Source organism: Schistocerca serialis, chromosome 3 (genome assembly GCF_023864345.2).
Source record: "Schistocerca serialis cubense isolate TAMUIC-IGC-003099 chromosome 3, iqSchSeri2.2, whole genome shotgun sequence".
NCBI classification, from domain to species: Eukaryota; Metazoa; Arthropoda; class Insecta; order Orthoptera; family Acrididae; genus Schistocerca; species Schistocerca serialis.
In genome coordinates, this window is record NC_064640.1 from 210927069 (window position 1) to 210953879 (window position 26811).

A 26811-nucleotide genomic window follows, 5' to 3' on the forward strand; every position below is an offset into this window, starting at 1 on the left:
CAGATGAAAGTGTGCCTGAATTACAAAGTAAACTATAAGAAATGAGTAAATGGGTGATATATTTTAAAGAAGCACCAAAAAGTAAATCATTATATTTAATATTTAAGTTATTTATTGATATTAGACTTAGAACTGAATTACCTTGAGAAACTTTTGAAGCGTATTCAACGCAGCTCAGAGTGTGTGTTTGTAATGTTTAAACTCATTGTTGCATTCCATAAGTCATACTTCAAATGCAATTTTGCTACTTAGATACAGTATTTACTACTCAATTTTTCATTTGTGTGATCACAATGTAGAGTTAAGGGAGAGTAAAGTTATAATGCTCACATTCATTATGACTCGTATATCATAACTTGCATCAAGTACTACATCCCAAGTCAGTGTCAGAATTGTCCAATTTGGTGTTCTCATCACAAAGTGATGCTGAACATGAGACCTGGAAGTAATACTTTAAATTCTCATCACCACGTTTTAGTTAAATAATGATAATATTAAATATGTATCCACAATACAATTTTTAATATTTGTTAAATTTCCACATGAGGAATAGCACTGATAAAGCTGTCAATATGCAGATACCCAGAAGGTACACAGTGAATATGCCTCAGTGAGGTTTTCTGTAGATATATCATGAAAATTCTTTGTAATCTTTTTTAAGACAGTGACATTTCTAGACTTCTGCATCTTGACGCATTGTGAATATAATGCATAATGTCATAATACAATATACACCTGATGAAATTTTTATGTTCATAATGATACGATTATGTAACATCATATTATGTGTAGAAAGTTATAGTCTGTTAAGACATATTGTACTAAAGCCACATTATGTAACAACAGATTGGTAATACTATCCCTATAACTGGAGTTATTTAAAAACTGAATGGATACTGCAACCACTAATGCAATTACATCATAGGTGGAAAAGACAAGTTTCTCCCATTTTACTGACTAGTAGAAAACTTTTATTCCAGTTATATGTAATAACGATCACTGAATTACTTCAAATGCACTGCCATTTTGTTCAAACTATTTGTATTTTTATTAGTTTTAAGATTGTAACTCTTAGACAAATGTATATGTTTTTGATTTTTTTCTTTTTGTAAATAAAAATTAATTATAAAACATATTAGGAAATAAGTGGAATAATTATCCTTTGTAAACACACACATTTTGTACAGACATAGAAATGTAGCTGCAGACAGCAGTTCTCATGAATGACAACTGACTAAAATGTTCGAACGTATATTGCCAAGTTCATCTCCCAAACAACATCTGTATGTTGGATATGGTGAAACGTTCCATACTTGCACTTTTTGTTATGTTGTAACAGTAAAATGAAATATACAAATAACAACCAACTCGGAGTAGGAATAGTGCTCCACTACATGTACAAGCAATTCTAACCATAATTTAAACTTAATATGATACTAGCTGTACCACAATTATTGTGTGTGTAAATACCAGGAGTCTTCTTAAGTTGACGAATTTCAACACAACTAACTTCTTTAAATAAATATTTCAAGTATACCTGACTGTGTGGGCTTTGGGAGGACCACAAACAAATAGGTCTTTTGTTTCTAGCCAGCAAGCTCATAGAAACATCACATCTTTCAATGAGCTCACCTGGCTGAAAACCAATAACCTTAGAGTTAGCTCAACTCTCTGGCAGACATAATAAGTTCAGTTCAATCTTATTTCATAACTATCAGAGATCTATGATGTTGACGTAACGACATTTAGTATGCAGGTTAATGTTCCTCATACTCCAGTATTTTCAGCCACACAATGAACCATAAAATCCTCTTCTGGAACTGAGGCAGCACAAAATCATGTGTGGAAACTTCAGTAGTTTACAGTGACAGGGAAAACAGAAAAGGGGGAGGAGTAACACGAATAAATCTGGGTCCAACTTCAGCAGCAATAGACATGATAGCAGAGGTCATAATTAATATTGAACTGACATGGCAGATAATTACATACATAAAATAATCCAAATGTACCACATGGATAACGAGATCACTTTCCAAAATGTTCTATGGAAAAAAAAGCCTAATAGTGACTCCTTACAGTGTTTGTTTCCTTTTAAATATTTTGAACACAAATAATCCTTAGAATGATTCAATAGTTGTTGAATCCATGATAACTTTTGAACAGTTATCTTGCTGGGGTATTAATGGTTCGTTATGGTTAGCAGGTGTTGTCATTTCGTGAATGAACACCTAACACACTTGCAGAGTCAGTTGCTTCAATCCCAAGGATTGCTTTGTACCTGCATGCTTCTACAAAATATCAGTATATTCAAGTACAGCCACATATGCCTCCACTAGCCCAGTAGAACTGGGACACAGCAAGCATCCCCACAGGTTACGAACTATTGCATTACATATCAACACTCAGTTGTCATCTTCACCTGCAGATTTCTTCTTTCCTTATAGCATAGGTACTTAAGGCTATATTTCTATTCACTGCAGCACAGAACATTTCATTACTGTAGCCACTGTATTCACTAAACCATGCAAAACTTAAGGTTTCCAATGTTTCTCCATGTAAAACATCCACCAGTTTCATTGAACACAGACTCACTCAATGCCAGCTTGGCAATTATTCTACAAACATACTCTGCATGCCATCATAAGTTGCATAGTAGAGGGTACCTTGTACCACTGACAGTCATACCATTTCCTGTTCCCCTCTGAAAAGCAGCTGGGGGGAAATGACTCATTGTATGTTCCAGTATGAGCCCTGATTTCTCTTCTCTTGTCTTCTATTATGTGGTCCATACACGAGATGTGTGTTGATGCCAGTGGGATCGTTCTGCAGACTGCCATAGATGTCAGTTCTCTAGGCTTTCTCAATAGTGATTTGCAAAAAGATCGTCATCTTCTCACTAGGTATTCCCATTTCAGTTCCTTGAGCATTGCCTTAACACTCACATGTAGATCAAACATATCAGTAACAAATCTAGCAGCACACTTCTCAATTCCTTCAGTGTCATTTAATATGACCTGGTGGTGATCCCAAACACTTCAACAGTAGTCACAAGTGGAGTGCACAAGTGTTATGTACACAGTTTCTTTTATAGATGAGCTTCCCTAAAATCTAACTTACATGCTCATTCCATTTCATATCAATTGGCAGTGTTCTTCCTAGCAATTTAATAGAAGTGACTGTCAAGCAGCACACCACTAATGCTTTATTCATACAGTATAGTGTTCTCTTTGCTATTCGTCTGCATTAACTTATTTCCCTCCACAATTAGAACTCACTTTTTTTTTTCCTCATGCCAGATGGAAATGGTTCAAATGGCTCTGAGCACTATTGGACTTAACATCTATGGTCATCAGTCCCCTAGGACTTAGAACTACTTAAACCTAACTAACCTAAGGACATCACACAACACCCAGTCATCACGAGGCAGAGAAAATCCCTGACCCCGTCGGAAATCGAACCCGGGAACCCGGGCGCGGGAAGCGAGAATGCTACCGCATGACCACGAACTGCGGACTCATGCCAGATAGAAATTCTGTCCATGTCATCCTGTATCCTCCTATAGTCACTCAATCACAACAATTACCTGTACACTACAACGTTATAAGCTAACAGTCATAGACTGCTGCTCACCCTATCAGTTAGATCATTTATGTGCATAGAGAACAAGAACAGTCGTCCATATAGGAGTCTGTGTGTCCATAGTATTCTCCTGTGGGAATGAAAATTTTTTTAATGCAGAATTTAAAACTTCAACTCTTGCTTTCCCTGCTTTCCCTGCTTTCCCTTCTTCTCCTTCTCCTCCTTTCTCCTCCTCCTCCGCCTCCTCCTCCTCCGTCTACATCTTCCTCTTCCTGTCATCTATTGCCACACCAGACTGACTAGAAGCCTTTGACCTATTTAATGATATTACATAGGACCAGAACTCACTAGAATTCCCAACAAGATGTTTCACCAACATATGTTGCAGGAAGTTGTGTATTTCATGCATTGATTTTTTTATAGTCACATGAATTTCTAACTTGCTTGTCACTCACCATTTGACACCACGTGAAAAGAACACGTAGCTTCAGAAATTTTACAGATTTAGTAAGCCTTATCATGTTCATCCCCCTTTCCACATACTCTCATTCCCAATTTATCTTTTTTTTTGTATACAGGTTACATTAATTGCATGTTTCAAATTTTCAGTATATTGTTCAGTGCACACAGAAATAAAAACCAAAAAGGGAAAAGATACAGAAACTATAGGAATAAAAATAAAAGGCTTAAATGAGTCGTTTTATTGTATAATGTATATGCAATTTACAAGTTCACAATTTATGAAAAATTAGATAAATTATGTATACAGAACGTGTTTTTAAAGACTATGAAAAACTCATAGACAACATAACATCCAAGTACATCCTTGCCTCCAAAGAAAGGGGGTGGGAGGGGAGAGGAAGAAAAGATTATGTAAATTCCTGAGAATCCAAAGTACTTTCGCATTGACTGCAATTCCATGGTGTTACATTCCTTGAATTCCTGAAACAGAGAAGGATAGTAATTAAACAACATACACAGAGATATCGGCTTATTATTAACACAATTTCTGAGTTATGCATAGATGAACACACAAAATGAGAACAGTCAAATAAAACAGGTGAACAGTTGTAGTAGAAACATTTATAAATCTTTTCTAAAATATCATATGCTCTTTGTAGCACTATATTACTATATTGGAACTAATTTCATCATTACACACACACACACTCTCTCTCTCTCTCTCTCTCTCTCTCTCTCTCTCTCTCTCTCTCTCTCTCCCCCCCCCCCCCCTCCTTTTCCTCCTCCTCCCCCCCCCTGCCCCCCCCCCCCCACACACACACACAAAAAAAAAAACACTTTCTACCCCACCCTTTATCCTCTTTTCTTTTCTTCCTCTTGACCTTTACTTCTCACTCTGCCCATCAAGCATCTGTGAACTTTAGTTCACACAGTGCTTAGCTTACTACAGTTTTATTTTTGTTATTTGTGGGCTCCTACTCTCTCTCTCTCTCTCTCTCTCTCTGTAGCTGACTTTCTCGTCTTTGCCACCTCTTATCCTCAACCAGTGGACAGCCTCTCAATTTAATGTCTGAGTGAGACCCTTCACCTCAATCATTGCCAACCAGATTCTGTTTCCTCCATTTATATCCAAAAGCTGCACGTATGTTGTTCAGCTTAAAGTTTCGGTACTGCCAAGCAGTAGGAAACTCACCTACTGAAAGTACAAGGAGTGTTCAATATTCAATGTACCATACTTTTCTCAGTCAATTTTGGTTGAAAAAATTGCCAAATTTGTTGTGGGACATCATGGAATATTCCCACTTCAGCCCCTATAGCTTTATGAAGTACAGATAGATGGCAGTGCTATATGTAGCCTTCAAAGTGGCATCTGTAATGGAGATGCATTCCAAGCAGAGAGCTGTCATTGCATTTCTTGTGTAGGAAACCAGACCACCACAGATACTCATAGGTGATTGCAGAATGTCTAAAGATACCTAGCAGTGAACGAAAGCACGACGACTTGTTGGGTGTCCCCGTCGTGATAGCAACAAGGTAGCTCAAATCTGTCCAATGTCTGCATGCTGGCAGGCTGTACACAGCTGATAATCCTGCGATGTTGGAACATGCAGACACTCTCATTCAAGTTAATCGATAGATTACAATTTAACACCTCGACATCTCACTGCTCAAGGACATCTCTATTGGTAGAGCTGACACTCATCCACCGGTTGGGAGACTCAATTTGTACAGAATTTCTTGTGTATTATGAGGCTCATCATGACAGTTTCTTGCCAAACATTGTCACACGCAATGAAAACATGGATTCATTAATTCAAACTAGAAAGGAAACGGCAATCCAAGCAGTCATACCACACCATTCTCCTCCAGAAAAAAAGGTTCGTAGCCACATTCTCAACTGGTAAAATTATGGCGACTGTCTTCTGGGACTCTGAAGGAGTTACTCTGTTTGATGTGCTCCCACATGGTTCAATGACTGACTCTGAGGTGTATTGTGCTACCCTCAGGATGTCGAAGAAATGACTTCAGTGTGTTCAACGCCACAAAAATTCAAACAAACTTCCGCTTCTCCATGACAATGCAAGTCTCCACACATCTATGCACCTAAGAGGAGCCCACAAAACCTATTGGACTGTTCCTCATCCACCCTACAGCCTAGATCTTGCACCTTCCAACTTCCATCGTTTTGGCCCAGTGACAGATGCACTCTGTGGGAAACAGTACATGGATGGTGGGGAGGTTATTGATGCATGACGATGTTGGCTCTGACATCTACCATTGGATTGGCACCACACGGGCATACAGGCCCTCCCAGTAAGGTGGCATAAGGCTGTAGCACTGGAGAGAGAGATTATGTCATGAAATCGGATTCTGTATCCAAAAGAATGGGGAATAATATGGTGTATCGGAATCCTGAATAAAACCAACCTGCTCTCAGAAAAAAAAATTGTGCTGTATTACTTATTGACTGTCCCTCATACCTTCTGGCCAGCCAGTACATCTCTTAGTATTTTGTATGATGACACCGATAAAGAAAAGTTATATCTATTTACCAGGCAGAGGTGGGCACAGACATCAAAATTTGACACAAATGTTATGGTCTCCATGCTAGAAGTTCCCAGTGGTCATGGCGGTGGTGTGAATATACAAGAAAAGGTTAGAAGCAAAACTACTCAAAGTGTAAATGAAAAAAGCTACCAATACTATTAGATCAATGAAGATGAAGCAGATTGAGAAGAGTGACAAAGTATGTTCCAGTCCACACCCCATTAATAACTGAGGATGGGAAAACAATGGCACACATCTCATCTTCTGCAAAGTTCCATTTGCAGCTGTGAGTGATGAGCAGTTTGCTCAAAATATTTGTGCCAAGGAGTGCTGTCTACTCTGTTTTTAAACATACACAATATTTACAGACATATGGACTTTCAACGCCACATTATCTACTGGTGAGTTCACCACTATTCATCCAATTTCGATGCATAGTTAATAAGACTGTTTAGATGAATAATTAGCATAGTCCACGGATCACAACCACAGTATCTTACTACACTACACTGTCTAGTGTAAATTTTCATTCCTGTTTTTTATGGTGATACTAACTACAATAACAATGATGAAAAGAACAAGATTTGTTTTGAGTACTTGATATCATAGTCTTCAACAAGGTATAATTTTCCACTAATACAAATGTAAAACATCTCCTGAAACTACACAAATATGACTTAAATATACTGCTGCCTTCTCAACAGTATATAAAACACAATCAACTTGAATGTGAATCCCACATGCACCAGAAATAGGTGCGTCCTTTAACTGGAGTAAACAGCAATTGGTCAGAGGACTATGCACTTTATAGAGCTGTTTAAGTCCCACTTTTGTCTCTTCTCCGTACCTGCAAAGAGCAACCCCATGGCCAGACAATGGTTTATTTTCCATCACTTCCTGCCTTTCATCCTCCCATTAGTACATGAAGTTTTGGCTGAACAATGAGCCAATACCTCAAAAGAAGAGGGAATAATTTTTCACAGTGAACTCAAGTGTTTACACTACTAAGTCAGTCATCTTCCTCATTACCTTAGATACTGGAGTGCCCTGGTACATAGTAAAATCATAGTTCTTTTCCCTGCTTTTGTACCACTAGAAGGAAGTAATGAATCATTTGGGTCATTTTCTCTACTGGCTACATCTGTTGAATCACTCTGAGGGCATTAATAAAATCTAAGCTTATGAAAAATTTCTTCCCCACTCATGCCTCACATGCTCCAATGCATTCACAATCATATATTGTTCTGGACTATAAAATGGCATGTTGGTCTTTGATATATGTACAGGGTAAAGATGTGGTAGCCAAGACTCTCCACTGCTTGTACCCTCAATACACAATGTGAAAATTATGGTGGTTGTCTTAAATGTTACAAAAACATACCTTAAAAACTATAATCAGTGGTTGTTATTTTTAAGCATTAGCTGAATTTAGAAGAACTCTGGATCTTGTAAAAAGCCAAGCTGATATTCACAATGCATTAATATTTGTCACACTAATTTCTAAAGAGTAACTCTTTACACAAATTCCAAAAGGGCTGATTGCTCAGAAACAGTTATTAATAAAGACTCTTTTAATTTTTTGTCACAGTCACTTTTTATGACACAATCACAAACACTATGTTATCGAGTTGTTGTTGTATGGATAGAGGTACAATAGTAAGGGGTGTAGGAGGCTGATGTACTAAATAAGTATTCTTCATCTACATCCATACTACACAACCCACCATATGGTGCATGGCAGAGGGTACCCATAGCACTACTAGTCATTTCCTTTCCTGTACTATTCGCAAATAGAATGAGGGAAAAACCCTCCACATGAGCTCCATTTTCATGTATCGTTTCTTTGTGATGATCACATGCCCTTCTATATCCACATCCAGTGATGCTTGTGGCCTGTGGATGACATGGCAGCCAGTCAGTACAATTGGGCCTTCATGGTCTGTTCGGACAGAGTTTAGTTTTTAGTCCCCCACCCCCTTGTGGTCCTTATGCGAAATGTATGTTGGCAGCAGTAGAATCACTCTGCAGTCAACTTCAAAGGCCAGTTCTCTAAATTTTCTCAATAGTGTTACTCGAAAAGAACACCGGGTTCCCTCCAGGGAATCACACTTGAGTTCCCAAAGAAATTTCAATAATACTTATATGCTTACTGCACCATAAGGAGGTGGCATCTGGTGGGAAGCAGCGTGGTATAGAGGCTGGGGTGGGACTAGTACCAAATGTCATTGTGACCAGCCAGATTCCCTTATGTTGGACTATAAAGGGACTTCATCAGGTAGCACAACTAAACACTCCACACCCCATGGAGCTTCATGTTTTGTGGATAAAATTAGTTATTTTATGGGTCTCATTCATTAAAAATCTTTCAGGTGCAGCAATCATGTAAGTTTATCATAGCAAGCAGATCCAAAAAGTCACCAATCTGACAAAATTTAAAATGGCATTCCCCATTGAAAGATCAGACAGATCAACAGTAAAACTCTAAAGTTAAATGACACACAGGATTGTGTAAAACATTTAAAACCAGTCTTTCCACCTCTCTAGTAAGGTTTTCGACAGGTTGTATTGTTTCAGAAAGGCTGCAGGAAGAGCAGAACATTTTTCAAAAATCATCTACAAATAAGGAGCAATGAATAATTTTACCACAAAAATTGTGCTATTTACAGTAATTCTGTTGAATAAAATGCATGCACTCCTCCAAAACACACACACACACACACACACACACACACACACACACACACATACACACACACACACACACACACACACACACAGGTGGGATGGGGAGGGGGGGTGCAAGGAACAAGGGGGGGGGTGCAAGGAACAAGGGGGGGGGGGTGCAAGGAACAAGGGGGGGCAAGGAACAAGAGTAAGGAAGAGGGGAGGGGGGAAGGAAGAGGGGAGGGGGGAAGGAAGAGGGGAGGGGGGAAGGAAGAGGGGAGGGGGGAAGGAAGAGAGAGGGGGGAAGGAAGAGAGAGGGGGGAAGGAAGAGAGAGGGGGGAAGGAAGAGAGAGGGGGGAGGAAGAGAGAGGGGGGGAGGAAGAGAGAGGGGGGGAGGAAGAGAGAGGGGGGGAAGGAAGAGAGAGGGGGGAAGGAAGAGAGAGGGGGGAAGGAAGAGAGAGGGGGGGAAGGAAGAGAGAGGGGGGGAAGGAAGAGAGAGGGGGGAAGGAAGAGAGAGGGGGGAAGGAAGAGAGAGGGGGGAAGGAAGAGAGAGGGGGGAAGGAAGAGAGAGGGGGGAAGGAAGAGAGGGAGCACACGAGCTTAATGAAGAGTCAGTCCATCTCTGGAATGCTATGCAGCAGCAGTTCTGCAGGACATGGCTTGGACTAGACTTGGGTAGGTTTCTGGTGGGATGAGGCATCATATGTCTATGCACAGGTTACACAGTTCCTGTACATTAGCATCTGGTGGTTGGCAGGCATGGAGCTAGTACCCGACGGCACCTCAGAAATGCACAATCAGATTTAGATCATGGGAATTTGGTGGCCAAGATCTCAAACTGAGTTTACTGTCATGGTCCTGAAACCACTGCTGTATGATTGTGGCCTTGCAACAGAGACAGTTATCTTTTTTGGAAGAAGCCACTGCTGTTGGGGGAGAAATTAAATGTGTAGGAATGCAACTGATCCTCAATAATATTCACATAGCCAACAGGTGTCATGGTGGCTTTGATTATTAACAAAGGTCACACAGAGGGGGCAGCCAAATGTCCCACATAGCGTAATACTACCCCTCAGGACTCCGTCCATGGTGTGGAGCACATTTCAAGCTGGCATTCACTTGAATGATGGTGAATCCAGAAATAGCAATCAACCTGGTGTAACAAGAAATGCAATTCACCCGACTGAGTGACACTTTTCTGCTGATCCATGGACTAATCTAGACCTCATGCCCACTGCAGTTGTAATTGACAAAGAACTTGGGTCAACATGGAACCACCAGAGTCATCTGTTGTGAAGTCCAATGTTCAACAATATACACTGAGCAGTATGCTCCAAAACACTTGTGTCTGCACCACCACTGCTCTCTGTCATCAGGTCTGCCACACATCACCATCTCCTCTGCTTTACAGAGCAACAGAGCAGGCAAGCCTCAGACAGTTGAAAGCCAACAGCTGACCAGCTTTACATTTTCCTGGAAGCCTGATTCCAAGAAATGAGCTATAACCATTTGCCCTTCATCAAAGCCATTTATGTCAGTGGATTTCAGTCAACACATGGCACTAGCTCTGAACACACACATTTATGGTCAATAGAATTGGATGCCATGTTTTATATTTAAATGTCAGTTATACAAATCTTTCAAGTGGCATACTATAACGTTGTTGTATCCAGCATCAAATATGTGATATTTTAAAAAGTTTTAATACAAAGCCGTACAGTAGACTGCTCCTACTTTTATATAATATATTTTAAATGAGGATCAAGTGGAGAACATGTACTAGACAGAGTCAACAACTCCCACATTGGCTATGGATAATGTTATTTTATGTACAGTATCTTCTGAAGAAGATGGTTTTAAAACTGTTGAAACCATGGTGAAATTCTAATAAACCTGAATTTTGCAACTGGTTGGCTGTTATTTCTAACCCATTGAAGGTCTTGCATGCACAGTTGCTGAAGTGCATCCATGTACAAAATCTCGTAATTCATGTCATCTTGTACCACAGAACAAACTCAGAATTGTAGAGACTTTGCTTCCCAAAACATAATACTGATGATCTGATTGAGTATGTACATACAAGTTTTGCATATTTTGGTCTGAAAGAATGCTTACTCCAACTTCAAGAACATCTGATCTTTGATAAAATGTCTTGGGGAGTGTTGTAGAGGATCAGAGCTCCAGACTGACGAAGCTTTTATAACCAGCATACACACTGAAGACTGCTCTGGGTGGATGGTTGCTGCTGAAGATGATGTTATCCCATCATCATCATCATCATCATCATCATCATCATCATCATCATCGAGATGCTCAATTAAACAGGGAATCTTCTGTTAACTACAAAAAGCTATTCGGGCTCACAAAATAAATCTACATGCCGGTGATGATCATAAGCATCATACACAATAAGGAGAAGTTTGGCTCACTAATTGTAATGAGTAGCCACAACTCATCCCTATGGTAATGTGTGTGGGGACAGCCCAAACAAGTCCAAGAAGGGCAGCTTATTGTCATAAGTGAAGAATCTTGCTCTGCTACTAATACAGATGATACAGGGGAGGAAATTGCTAATGAACTGCCAACATAATCTGGTCTGACCAGGAAACAATGTCGATGAGTGATAGCCATTATGTGTCCATTTTTGGATGCTTTCAACTCTGTAGTGAAGAAAAGACAAACCAAGCACGCTATGGTAAAACACCACATCAACACTTGTGATCATCCACCACAGCCAGTGCTCATATAGGGTGTTTCCAGTTGAACAATGGGTAATCCATGATGAAGTGAAGAAGATGCTGCAAGCAGACATCATTGAACCTTCAGAGTGTCCTTTGTCCTCTCCTGGAGTCCTTGTGAAGCAGGAAGGCAGCACATGGCATTTCTGTGTCAACCACCAATGACACAATAAAATCATTAAGACAGATGTCTATCCATTGCAGCACACTGATGACACCCTTGACTGCTTGAAATGAGCCACATGTTTCTCAGCTATGGACATGGAGAGAAACTACTGGCAAATCAAAGTTGATGAGGCTGACTGGGAGAAGACTGCCTTCATAACTCCTGTTGGCCTCTTTGAATGTAAAGTCATGCCATTTGGATAGTGTAACGCTCCAGCTACCTTTGAACATATAGTAGACAACCTGCTTTGATGCCTTAAATGAATGACATGTCTTTGCTATCTGGATGACAGTCATTTTTTCAAAGATGCTTTAAGAACATCTAACCTGCCTGACAACCATGCTGAAGTCTGTTCAGAGTGCAGGTCTCTGCTGGAAGCAAAAGAAGTCTCTCTTCACTGTCCAAGAAATAAAAATCTGGGGACATCTAGTGAATGGCGATGGAGTCCATCCCAATCTGGAGAAAACAGGAGCAGTCACAGATTTTCCAACTCCTCATTGCAGTCATTTTGTGAGATGTTTCTTGGATTGTGGTTGTACTATGATGATTCGTACAGGACTTCTGTACCAAGACATGCTCCCTTAAGGAACTACTGCAAGCAGATGCCTAATTTTCCTGGAATGGGTGCAATAAAGATCTTTCCTTGTGCTTAAGGAGGCAATAACATCTCCTCCAAACATTGATATTCAAAAATATGCTCAAATGCCTCACTAGGTAGATCAGCAGAAAATCTTTTGATGTCACTGAGCCATAGTCATGCAATACTTTTTAAAAGAGTAAACTGACATATGACTGGGTGTTTTTATATTTATCTTTTGTGCTCTCCAGATTTCAGCTTTTATGTCATGATCAAGTAAAGCGCTAAAAGTTGTTAGACTATTATTAAGTCATATCTGTTAAGGCAGTCCAAAGCAAATAAACAAGGCTAACACTTCTTTTAGATGTAACTGTCTCTATGCGGGTTGAATAGCCTGTACGGATCCATCAGGTCAACAGGCGAGATCAGCACCAAGGCTTCAGATTATGACATTACAGTGATATACAAAACTGGATGCAAACACCAGGACACCAACTGCCTCTCACCGGTTGGTTTTGTGGAACACAGTTGCACGGACAAAATCTCAGTCATCACTGATTTAAGTGACATTGCTGTTGAACAGAGGGAAGATCCAGCTCTGCTGAAAACCATAGAAGCATTGAAGGAGTAGAAAGCAACTCAGTGAAGAAATGGAATTTTGTACAAAAGGAACAATGACCCAATGGGAGAGAAATGGTTGCTCTATATTCCAGCTCATCTACTCCCAGCTATCCTGACGTATTTCCACAATGTCCACGACCGAGTCACCTGTGGTTAGTGATGACTCTAGACAGAAACAGATGCAGTTGTCACTGGGCAGGTCTGTACCAATCTGTTAAGATACTATGTGATTTTCTGCAAGCAACGCCAATGATGGTAGCACATGCCACCATTACTTCTGGGATATGCGGTATCAATCCCACCTGCTGCAACATCATTCCACCAATTTGGAATTTTATCTCTTGGGGAGGTTCCCTAAGCAGACAAACTGGAAATCATGGATAATAATCTGCACTGACTATGTCACCTGTTATGCTGTCACCAAAGCTGTATCAATGGCTAAACTCTGGTAAGTGCAAAGTCTCTTGTACACGGAATCATTTTCAAACCAAGACTAGTATCAGAGTTAATTTCACATTGCAATATCACCCACAGGATGATGACTGTGTACCATCTACAAATGCATGTGTCTCATTGAGTGCTTTAATAAGATACCAGTAGATATGCTCTTAAAGTATGTTTCTGTTCAACAGAGAGACTAGGATACCATAATGCCTATCGTGATAGCCACATACAGTACAGTCACGCATAACACTACAGGCTTCACACTATTCTTTCTGCACCATGGTCCTGAAGACAACATGGCAATGCATACACTGTTATCATTTCAGCCACACAATACTCAAAATGACAACGTTAAAACAACACATCAAACACCAAGAACTGGTCAGTGAGATACAGCCTGGGAGACTTGGTATGGATTTTTACACCTATGAGGAGATCGAGACTATCAGAAAAGTTGCTAGACTGCTACTTTGGACTTTATCGTATCCTTTGTCATTTGTTGAACATCACATAGGAAACCTAGGATTATGATCCTTCATCAGGAAGACAAAGCACATGGAATCATCCATGTCCTCCATATGAAAACCTATTACAGGCCACAGGCACCAATCGACAATGCAAAGTTCAGGGAAACTGAACACCCACTGGAACAACACAACTAGAACACCAATGTTCCATACAGAGGACCACTGACACTATCTAGATCAGTGATTCCCAACCTGGGGGCAATTACCCCCGAGGGATGAAATGTAATTTTCTGAGGGGTAAAAACAAAAGGGTTCAATTGTGTATTGGCCAAAATATTTTTAAAACAGCATTACTATCATCACTGTTTCATAAGACTGTAATATTGATTATATAAGTTACTGATATTCAAATACTAGCATTAACACCACGACACAATGTGGTGGAGGTTACAGCTGGTAAACTGAATGTATGATCATTATCTTCCTCACAAACCCCATCCACTATACACATACTTTGTATCATGCACATATGATGGTAAAATTGAGACATATACATCACATATGCTTAAACAGCTCACAATGTATGCGACTGCAGTCTTTCTTGGTGTATTCCACTGATGAATTCTTCTCGGGTTATCAGCCGAGTGGTGGCGTCCTCTTGTCGCAACGTTCCAATGAGTTTCGTACCAATCATCTTCTGGCGAAGTGATGACTTTGCCAGAAGCCGATGGGTATGAAACTCATTGAAACATTGCGACAAGACGATGCCACCACTTGGCTGATAACCCAAGAAGAATTCATCAGCTCTAATGTGCCTTCTTGGAGTTGTAGGCAGTTCCAGCAATAAACCATAAATTGCTTCGTTATTCACTTCACAGTAATAAATGAACTAATCAGTAGTACAACATAACTGTAACTATATAATGGTTACTGCACTGCCATAAGACCTACACTTTATAATAATATTAGTGATAGTGATCAGACATAAAGCAGTGGCAACCTGAAGTCTCCTTACTTCTGAACTGGGAGAAACTGAGACTCTACAATCAAGTGACTTACAAACCATAGGCCTAAGTACAGTGCACAAATTTTAACTTGGTTGATTTTAAATGGGGATGCAAGGTGTGGGTGAAGCAGGTGTTGCTAGCAAGAGGAGTGGGGCAGAGAGAGCATGTCCTGTAATAAATATCTACCCTGAACGTGGATAGTCAGCTTTCTTTTCTGAGAAGAAGGTACAGGCAGCACCAGCGATGAAGTGAGAATTGCTCCATTCTACAGAAAAAGGTTGTTGGAAATGAGCAGTACTAATTGTCTTACTGACCCATTAATTCATCATTAAACAAAACACACACGAAACCTAAATATCATTCATGATTCGTCATTTTAAAAATGAAAGTGTTCAAAGAAAACTCTTTTTCAATCTGAACTTTAGCTAGGCACTAATGTTGATAACCACAGAGGGGGGAGGGGGATCCTAGCTAATGTCTGATTGGACTCAGGAGTAATGGTCTCAGAAAGGTTGGGAACCTCTGATCTAAACCCAGGGTGCTTGGTTGGTAGGCTGGGGAACACCGTTCCAAATTCAACCACAGGAAATTATTTGTTATTCACCATTTATCAATTCTGGAAGGAGCCTGAAACACCTTTGTTTTTAAATTCTGGAATATTTGATGTCTCCATAAATAACAGCATTCGGAAATATTTGGAACTTGTATAAATAGCTGTACACTCCATCCAGGAGGTCAGTTCCATTCTGGACTCTGGCCACTTGCATACCCTGATGTGCAGGCATACTGGTATCGCCACCATGAGCTGCCAATCCTTCAGGATGTTCTGCTCCTGCAAGGAGACAATGGGCACACCAACAAGGCGATACCCAGTTCCATCCACTGCCGCATTCTGGACATCCTCCTAGATTGCCATTGGGGAGTCATCCTTGGGAAATGGTGGGTAAGACAATAAATTTACTGGTTTGGTATGACTGCTGCAATATCATAGATTGTTGACTCTTGTGTCACATGTTGATGCAAACAGCCCACCAATGTTTCCTTGTACTACAGCATCTTCCCCTTGGTCCTGACTTCACCTCAATTTTGCTGGCCCTTTTCTTGGTTCTTTTTGGCTGATTGTGGTCGATTCCAGCAGCGGTTTTCCTTACGTCTTTCATACGCCATCTACAATGGCTTGCCAAACTATCTAAGTAAGTCTTAGTACGACTGTTTGCCCTTAAGGGCATCCATAGACAATGGACAATGGCCCACCATTCACATCTTTGGAATTTACTTCTTTTTGCACCTCCAATAGCATTGTGCTCACCCACATAGCTCCCTTTCATTTGGCCTCCAACGTCCTCACCAAGCACTTTGTTCATACTTTCAAAAACCCAAATGGTCAAGTTGAGCCATCACTGTTTGATAGATGATGCCCTCACTTTATTTCTGTCATTCTACTAGGCCTTTCCTCAAAATGGTCCTCTCCAGCTGAAAGATTACACAGCTGTCCTCATCAGTCCTACCTGTCTCTTATCCATACATCAGGGAACCTGCCCTATTCTCAGAGTAGCACTGTTTCTCCCCACAGGATCCTGTCTAGGACCTTACATTCCCCAAGGGACACCTGCAATAGTAGCAGCAACTATCACCCTGGTTGGTCACACCATGCTGGAAGTGCAATTGACGAGTAGTGGCTGCTGCTGTAAACACATCAATCAGTTTCAACCATACCATGGATTCATGCCACTACAGGAGATGCTAACACTGTTCTCAGTACCAGATTCACAATAGTCAGTAGTCCCTCCAAAGGCCCCTGCTGTGGTGCTAACGAATGCCAGCTTCCAGCACAACCACTGCACAGCATCAGTTACTGCTTGTCTTCCAGGGGCATAACTTTGACAGTGAAGTCCTGTAGAAGATCACTTCCAGAGTCAGGCTGGCAGATGATGGTCACAGCATCAGCACCGTGCCAACAGGCGGCACTAGTAGTACCTAGAGACATTGCTGGCTGCACAGAATGATTTCCTCCACCAGATCACATGCCACAAATAGTTTGTTATGTATCCTGCCACCCGGTGACTATTTAGACCAATGCACTACCCACAGTGAGACAGTTATGTTGGAGTGCACAGACTGTGCCAGGCGATGAGTGCATTAGTACTACTTGTTCAGGGGCTCACTCTCAACACGCCATAAGCCACACAAAAGGATCATCTCACCACTCACTCCAGGACCCAAGCTTTGGTAAGTGATGTGACACTTAGGATACTGTTATTCTTTTACTTGCTGTTTTCTTGCTTAGGCTGTCAAGCGATTGTTATTCAGTGACATTAGTCAAGTGCACTGTGGCAGTGTTATAATTTTCCATAATATTTTCCATACTATTTTTTCTCCCTCTGAACTGGTGATGTGCTCCACACTTGAGACCACACGAGTAAAGTTGTGTTATAGTGTTTCTTTTATTAAGGTTGGGAGTTCTATTTAGTTGGCACTTCACGTAGGAACATGAGAAGCACGAATTTTTGTTGACATAGTTATTTGTTCTGAAACTTTGCAAACTGTGAATAAACTTCTAAGTTTAACTAAATGCTACCTTGGCTTCTTTTGTGGGAGTAACCTCAGTCAATGGATACTTCACCTGTCACAGCACCACTCCAAAAGCAGCCTTATGAAACAGTAATTTCCTAGACCAGCTGATTATCTCTGATCAATGATGGGGGTTGACACAAAATGTCACAGGGATTACATTACTTGTTCTCAGATGGCAGGCACACATGTGAAGGGGTTACAATTTGCTTGGTGCACAATATGGTGATCCTTCCTTGCAGCAGTCAGGCATAGCCAACCAAAATCTTTATGATTAGTATTCCTGCCCTCAAGTTCCAATGCCATCCAACATACAGCTACTGTTACATCTGAATGCCCCACGAGTCTGAATAGCACACAACTAAACCAGACAGAAAAATGGAAACCCACAATGAGGCCCCTTTCAGTCTCCATTTAGTGATGGTAATGCTGTCTCACATGAGTACACAGCATGTCTGTGTATTTCACAGTAATCACTCAACATCTGATGCTGTTCACATCCCTTATATATACCGTACAAAGTCTGGTAACACTAATTAGCTCTGTTGTTTGTTCTATATGTTACAGAGGATTAGATAGATAATCACTTATACACCTATTGATAGCTCGTACATGTACGAAGTAATATTGACATCTGACCATGTCTTCTGGACAAGTTACCATTTTTGTCAAGCAGTGTACTTAAAACTGTTTAATTCTTTTGAACGCTATTAACAATAAAAAGCATTATGAAAGCTCGACTCATTAAAAGTGAAGAGTGGCTAATGAGTTTTATTTATAACTTGGGTATAGCATAAAAATTATAGAAAGATCACATGCCTCAAAGGCTGCTTAATTATTCAGTACCTAATTATATGTAACACACATACCATTGGAGTTACTGAGAGAAGTGTATGGCACTATTCTTTATTTTCACATGTGTTAATGACTCTTAAGTGACATAATAACTATTGGTTTCTGTCTTGGAATCTTTGGCCAACATTTATTTATTAATTTTTCTCTTGTTTTTCCAGGATGAGTGGCTGGAATTATCAAAGGTTCAGCCTCTACTACTGGTGGCAGACAGGGACGGCGAACCTTTGATGATGCCAATTACTCATGCTAGCAAGACATTAGGAAAGTTTTTACAGGAATGTCAGCAGAATATCCTGAGACAAAATCCAACAGGAAATATATCAACAAGTGGACACAAAAAACCAATGATTTTGTATTCATTGAAGTATTCAAAATACAGAAACTTAATTCCATTTTCATATGACATCTCTTTTTATATTTTCTCTCTAATTCATTTGTTAATAGAACCCATTTACCTTAGTATTGTCATTACGACCAATACTTTTTGTAGGTCAGATTACATTATTTTTTTCCTGTCAACTGAAAGAGCATTGTACATGTTGCTTTTCACAAACAAAATTGTCTGTCCTGTTCTATTTATTCCAAGTGAAAGATCACTGGGAAACACAATACATTACTTTAACCCACAACTACTAAAGTGATTAACTACAAAAGTTGCTGTGATAGCCACAGAATTATATCTACAGTTCACCATCTGGAGATGTCATATACCACTGCCTCTGCATGAACCAGTTAATCCTAGCTGGTTACTGATGAATGAATTTGATACCAAGCCTTTTGACTAGTAACTGGAACTGGGCATTTAATTAACTGAAGTACAAAGCCACATATTTTAGAACCAACAATAGTTTTAAATAAATTAAATTTCACATGATTACTTACAAATATTTCCATTCTCTGTTATGTTGGATCAGATTTCATAACAACCTGTTTGAAGACACCTGCAGACATCTGGCTTTTCACTTCATGAGACCCTAGTGCTGTTGTACCATCTTTGGCTATGAAGAGTTGCAAACCTGAAGCTGAAAATAAATATTAAAGAAATTTAGAGAACCCACCCAAATTACATAAGCACCTCAAATCAATATTGATTATTACAGAGAATGTCATGCAGAAGTAATCTTTTTACTTTTTAATGTGTTGTTATTTGATTAGTTAGGATAAATTTCTCAGAACTATTACACAAAATAATATTCACTGAAAACAAGGTGGATACACATGAAACCACTACAAAGATTTTGAACAAAGACTTCTTTGATAAAAATACATCTTTTATCGACAAGCCAGCTCTTCTCGGGCAGCGTCGACAGTGATTTCACAAATGTATTTAGAATAACTTTACATTTTTACATTCTTATTGTAGTGGTTGTGGTTGTTACTGCTGCTGTGGTGTTCAGTCTTAAACCCAGTTTGATGGCGCTCTCCATGCTAGTCTATCCCGCGCAAGCCTCCATCTCTGAATAACTGTGGGAACCTATGTTCATGTGAACTTGCTTACTATTTTCAGGCCTTGGTCTACCTCCACAATGTCTACCCTCACACTTTATTTCCATTACCACATTCATAATGCAATGATGCCTCAGATGTGTGCTACTAGCCAATCCCTTGCTCTAGTCAAATCTTTGTTCCCTCGTTCTGTTCAGTACCATCTCAATACTTATTTGATCTATCCAACTAATCTTCAGCATTCTTTTGTAGAACTCATTTCAAAAGTTTCTATTCTCTTCATGTCTGAACAACTTACTGTCCATGTTTCACTTCTAGAGAAGTCTACGTGTCATACCAGTGACATCAGGGAAGACTTCCTAATGCTAAAAATTTATATTAGATATTAACAAATTCCTCTTTTTCAGAAATACTTTGCTTGCTACAGCCAGTCTGTATTTTATACCCTCTCTACTCTAGCCATCATCAGTTATTTTCCTGCTAATTAACAAAACTGCTCTGCTACTTTTATTGTCTTATTTCCTAATCTAATTCCTCAAGTATCACCTATTTTAACTATACTACATTCCATTGCCCTAGTTTACTTTTGTTTGTGTTCATCTTGTAGCCTGTTTACAAGACACTCCCATTCTGCTGCTTTTCCAAGTCCTTTGTTGCCTCTAACTGAATTACAAGGTCATTGCCAGACCTCAAAATTTTTATTTCTTCTCCCTTAACCTTAATTTCTCTTACAAATTTCTCCCTGGCTTCCTCAAGCTTCTTTTTTCAATGTACAGACTGAACAACACTTGAGGGAGGCTACAACCCTGTATCACTCCCTTCTCAACTGTTGTTTCTTTTTCATGTCCTTCCACTCATATAACTGTTGCCTGGTTTCTGTGCAATTTGTGGGTAACTTTTTATCCCTGATACCTTTAGAGTTTCAGGATTTTACACTATTAGAATTTAATAGACAGAACTTAAGTTCTCCCTCATGCTGCTCTTGTATGTTTGAGATGTGTGTACAGTTTAGTGTACATGCAAATGTAACAAGTACTTCATAATCACATGATTACTGTCAGTAAAATAGAAGTATAATTCGAAATTTATTGTTACATAATACATGGAACTCACTCTCAGCAGATTCATCAGGTTGGTCAAGATTTGTTGACCTAATCAATTCATCGATCAGGCTGTCAGGATTTACTCGTGTCACTTCAACACGACCTGGAACTGTTACATCTTCAGCTGCCTTTTTCCGTCGTTCCATTGCTGCCTTTGCACGATCAAGAGAACCAGTTTCACTTAGTCCAGAGCCAGAGCTAGGATTTCTGCAACAGAAGTGACGTACCATGTTAAAACACACAGTATTGTCCCAAATCAACTGCATATGTAGTTTCCATTACTTCCTCTGCAAATACCAATAAAATCTTTAATGACTCAATGGACATGTGTTACCTCAATCATTTGATATGCTAAGTTAAAGATAATTGTAAAAAATGGAGTTTTGGAAAGAAGAAGTGAGTCTAATTAATGGGAATAGTCAACTGAATTTAAGGGAGGTACCATGAATTTACAGTAAACTCTCTTGCACTACTGTATTTATGTTTCATTTGAAAATTTAATACAAAATTAAAAAAAAAAAAAGAAATATGATAACTGTCAGGAAGGAAACAAATAAATATAGCCTACAGCATTTGTTAAGGTATACTTCTTTTTAAGACTCTTTACACCAACAAAATTAAAGAATAATACTTAACTCACAAAAGAGCCAACAGGAAATTTCAAAACACATTTTAAAGCTGCTGTCAAGGAGCAGCTATGAGAGGATTGAAGTGATTATACGCTGCCTGTCAAAAACAGTGAAGCATCCAAAAGACATGGTTGGATGTCACTAACGTTGCACTTGTACACAGTACTGGCAGGTATGAGTGTGACTAGAGTTGCAGTTCTCCGTGACATAATGGTCACCAGAGTCCATTAGTGTTGTTCAGGTGTAGTGTTGTTATCAGGCCTGGTAAAGTATGTAAGGTGCTTGAACAGCATCAAAAGTTGAGTGATCTCTGTAAAGGACATGTAAATGCCAGATACTCCCCGAGACCGTAGTATCTCTCCCGACAGAGTTTGTAAGGAAGCTCATTGTCGGTCTCAGTTTTCCATGCTGGTCAAATTGTGCAGTACCCAGATTTGCGAGGCTTTTGAATGTGACAGTGGCTCGATGTTGGATTGCATGGGAATGTGAGGACAGACACACTCACTATAAAGGTTCTGGATGACCATGACTGACCACCACAATGGAGGTCTGCTGTAAACAGAGCATCAAGCTCATTTTAAACCCTTCACATGTGTGACCACCATCAATAAAATAGTAATGGAGTCCCTGTAAATTTCTGTGTCATTCCACACCATTTGCCAGAGGCCAGAAGCAGCCAGACTAGGGAATTACCATCCCGTGAACAGGCTGCCATTAACACAAAAACACAAATGGCTGCTTGTGAAGTGGTGCCATGACTGCAATGTGTGGACCGCTGATGTATTGCATCACACCGAGTCAAGAGATGAATCGTGGTTCTTTGCTGCCCTGGATGACCATCGTTGTTGAGTATGATGGTTACCTGGGAAGAGGTCCCATTATTCCCATGTCTTTGAGAGGTGCTACACTGTTACGCCTGCTGTTATGTTGTGGAGAGCCATCGGGTATAATTTCATGTCACGGCTGGTAGTGACTAAGGAAACTGATGGGGTCAATGGGCACCCTCGTGTGTTACCCTTCGTGCAAAAGTATTGTGGCACCATTTTTCAACAGGCTAATTCTCATAAACACAAAGCACATGGCTGTTTGTCTGTCTGTGTGGTGTTGAGATCTTCTTATGGCCAAAGATCCCCAATAAAACATGTTTGGGACGTCAGTTCCATCCCAGTGCTAGCCAGTACCCAGGGTATCAAGGACCAATTACAACAACTGTAGGCCAGCTTCCCTATGGGGATGCTATGAAGACTTTACGACACCTTCCCAACCACATCAGCGCATGTATCCACTCCAGAACAGGGTGTAATTCCATACTCCCAAACTCTTTGTAAGAGATTTTGTCATCACTACAATAATATCACATGCCCTCTCAAACGATGACATTTCATTCCATTTCCTCCTCCCTTCTGGAGCTTCACTTTTTTCTGTCAGGCAGTGTATTAACCCCCAGAACAGCTTTGATGCTGATGTGCAATTGCTGGATTCTGGGTGGTGTTAACTATAGATTTTTGATACTAATTTAGGGTTAATATTTATTTACATTAGTAAATGAAATACAGAAAAATTTTGGGAACAGGAAGGAATTAATACCTCATTTCATACTTACAGACCATAAAGTCTTTGAAGAGAGAAACAGAATGCATTCAACTACTAACTGTATTAGTTTAATGACTTCTGGCATTACTTATTTGTGGTGTACATATGTACCACAAAGTTCATCTAATTTTGTCTTCAAATTCTAATTACATTTTAAAGCCTGTATTTCCTACTTTTTCCATGGAGGCAGATAAATATAGAGAAGTTCCATGAACACTTATTTTCAGATTTCCTAGCAGATTAAAACTGATTTCCAGATCATGACTCAACCCCACTTGCCTCTTGTGGCCAGTGCCAGCAAAAGACAAGGTTATGGATTCATGTTCAGTTCCAGCACACAATACTAGTCAGCCAGGATACTTCAAAATCGTGTACCCTCTGCAGCAAAGTGAAATATTAAGCCTGAAAACTATTTTATTTATTATCTTTAGTGTATTACTTATTGTATTGAATTATCTTTTGTATTTCATAGCTACAGGATATGGTGTCTGAACCATATTTTCCCAAAAAAGATGAGAGAAAACAATAAGTAAGTAAACAAATAAAAAATGAACAACAAATAATACATTCAGACTATGTGACAGATGGTGAACACACTAATAATAAAGGTCTCGACAATGTCAGAGATACTTATTTGTTTAGGAAAATGAACACAGATCTTTGTGGCAGAAATAGAGGATGTAATCAGAGTAGGCAATGGGAAACTTCCCTTTTCATTATTAAATTTTAGATTAAATAAGAAGTGTGATGTTTAACTATAACAGTATTCCTCAGTTTGGTATATCTTTACTTGTTTAGCTAAAAATGTATGTGGAAACTTCCTGCACCAGCCCTGTAGCATCTTCTACATCATTAACAATTCACCTAAACAGTTCATACTATTTTAAGCATGAGCAGGAATAGTATCCATTTGAGCCATTCCAAATATCATATTACAATAGCTTAGTAAAATGATTAAAATGTATTAGGTTTGCAAATATTACATTTTATTATGACATTACCACTGACAAATTTTACATACTTGTTTCCTCTCAGGAATGAACATTTTTGTATGTAACAAAGGAGTTACACTAATTTATGAACAACATTCATTCCTGTCATCATTCTACTGCATTTCTATTTTTTAAAAAAATTCACACAGCTTGGACAAACTAATTTAAAATAGTAGTTGTGCACATTTCCTTATATCAGTTTGTGATAAGCGTATAACACATAAAACATTGTGTAATGAATCACACAAAACTCTGAGCAATCTATAGCTAACTGTAACATGCACAGCTTTCTTTGAGAGCTGTATGGATAATCACACCAATTAAGAACAAAATGAAGCACAATCACTATAAGTGAGGTTTTTTATACATATAAGATTTTCACATGGCACACATCTATAGGGATATTAACTACATATTAATTGGATATACATAGCTACAAATAAAATTTTTAAAAAAGATAAAAACAACAAGTAACTATGTAATTAGGTTGTATAACTTTTAAAACACACTGTAGTGTCATACTTCAAATCTATTGAAAATTGCAGACAGCATTCAATTAATTGTCTAATTAAACACATGAGCTTAAATTAAGCCACCATACTAATTCATGCAATAATAAAGTCATTTACTCATATTGTGGAAAGCAACTCAATCAAAGCCAGTGTAACAATGAAGAAGGTATGTCTTCTCTGAAAAACTGCAGAAATAAGACCCACCACCCAGAACATCAAGCAGTTCATTTGCTTGTCATTTACCAATATTGCATATTAATACATATAGGATATAACCATTTTGTGATGGTTTCAAGCAACAAAACATATCCAGCAGATAATATTTAGGATGAAGCAGTAATAGGGCACAGGTTACAGGGTAAGGAATATGGAACAGAGAGCATATAGTGTTACGAGAAATGAGAGAACAAATGCACTGCTAATTTAAAATAAAGATATAGACAGATAAAAGACACACAAGAAATAAAGCAGGCGCGCACACACACACACACACACACACACACACACACACAGACACACACACACACAGAGAGAGAGAGAGAGAGAGAGAGAGAGAGAGAGAGAGAGAGAGAGAGAGAGAGAGGGGGGGGGGGGGGGGCTAAAGTGCTCCTGATGAAGAAAAAAGCAAAGGTAAATAAATGAATGTATAAATAAATCAATATAAGATTCACTTTTGTGAAAATGATCCATTGCATATAATGTGAGATGGAGAAAACAAGGCAGAGCATATGAATAAAATCATTCAGAAAATCAATCCCCCTATAGTATAGTCTGTATATGATACTAAGACATAAGAATACACGTCTTATATTAGAAGTTTTTACATCATTGTGGAGGACATAAATCTGGTTCATGCCCATGTAACTGTTAACATATATTTGGGAAAAGTTGTTTTTTTTTTTTTTTTTTTTTTTTTAGATTAACGTCGCATACTGTCGGTTTAGGCCCTCAATGACTGGGGGGATTTCAGTATTACCACTTTTACAAAAGGTTGATATTCCTAGTTGTGGCAGTTATCCTTAGTAAGTGAGAAAAAGATCAGGGACATAACGTGTAACGGCTTCCGAGACTGTGGTATACTCATACAATTGCAACAAGAAAAACAAAGAAGAAAAAAAAGATGAAAGAGGCTCTTTTTACTTGTGGATTGATACATTGGTAACTATGCCATTATTTCTTGTAGCGGTTACATGTTAGCCACATCCTTGAAACTTCTTTGCAAACGCTGTATCTCTACTGCTTTAAGAGCAAGCATTCAGTCAAAAAGGTTTTGGAAAGTTTCTAAATTCCACAAATATGGTAACAAAGTTTGCCACATTTTACCAATTTTTCACGATGCTTTAAGCACAGAAATATAAGGTAACAAATAGCACAATTCCGAGCAGATGCTGGAAAGCAATATCTGACTACTACAAAGAAACTTAATATCGCTTGACACCCATTTGTCCCTCCAAAGGCTGTATCCATTCAACAATTATTCCTTGTCCTGTAACTGCCCACCTTACAAACATGGCATAAGAAAGGCACATGTATCAGGAACAGTATGCCAAACAAACTGTATAAGTTGAGATATATCACAATTTAATTTCAGAAAAATTCTTTTCTGGGTGTGGCTTTTTAAGCCAAACAGTCCGTAAGCACGAGACACTTTTCATATATTTAGGGTTAATGAACAAATTGCCTATTTATGTTCTCATACTGAATCTACAGTAAGTTACTACCATTCAGTATCCTTTCCAATAATCTTATACAAACCATGTAGACAGATTACACATAATTTTTCTTTGTGCATAAAAAGACATAGGGCAAATGCATTTTATTTATTTACAGTCAGGGAA

The 26811-nt window shown here is 39.1% G+C and overlaps 1 protein-coding gene across 4 annotated transcripts in view; it reads right to left on the reverse strand.

Moving 5' to 3' along the window:
- Window positions 1-4251: 4251 nt before the first annotated feature.
- LOC126469930 (protein FAM102A) overlaps window positions 4252-26811 on the reverse strand; it is a 482093-nt gene continuing 459533 nt past the window's right edge. For 3 of the 4 annotated variants that reach the window (XM_050097329.1, XM_050097328.1, XM_050097327.1), the window contains 3 exons: window positions 21258-21454; window positions 19581-19720; window positions 4252-4521 (listed from right to left, as the gene is read on the reverse strand). In XM_050097329.1, the coding sequence (XP_049953286.1) occupies window positions 19599-19720; window positions 21258-21454 (319 nt within the window). In that variant the 3' untranslated portion in view covers window positions 4252-4521; window positions 19581-19598. Of the gene's footprint in view, window positions 4522-19580; window positions 19721-21257; window positions 21455-26811 lie in introns of those variants that run through there. The other variant, XR_007586095.1, reaches the window with a different exon arrangement.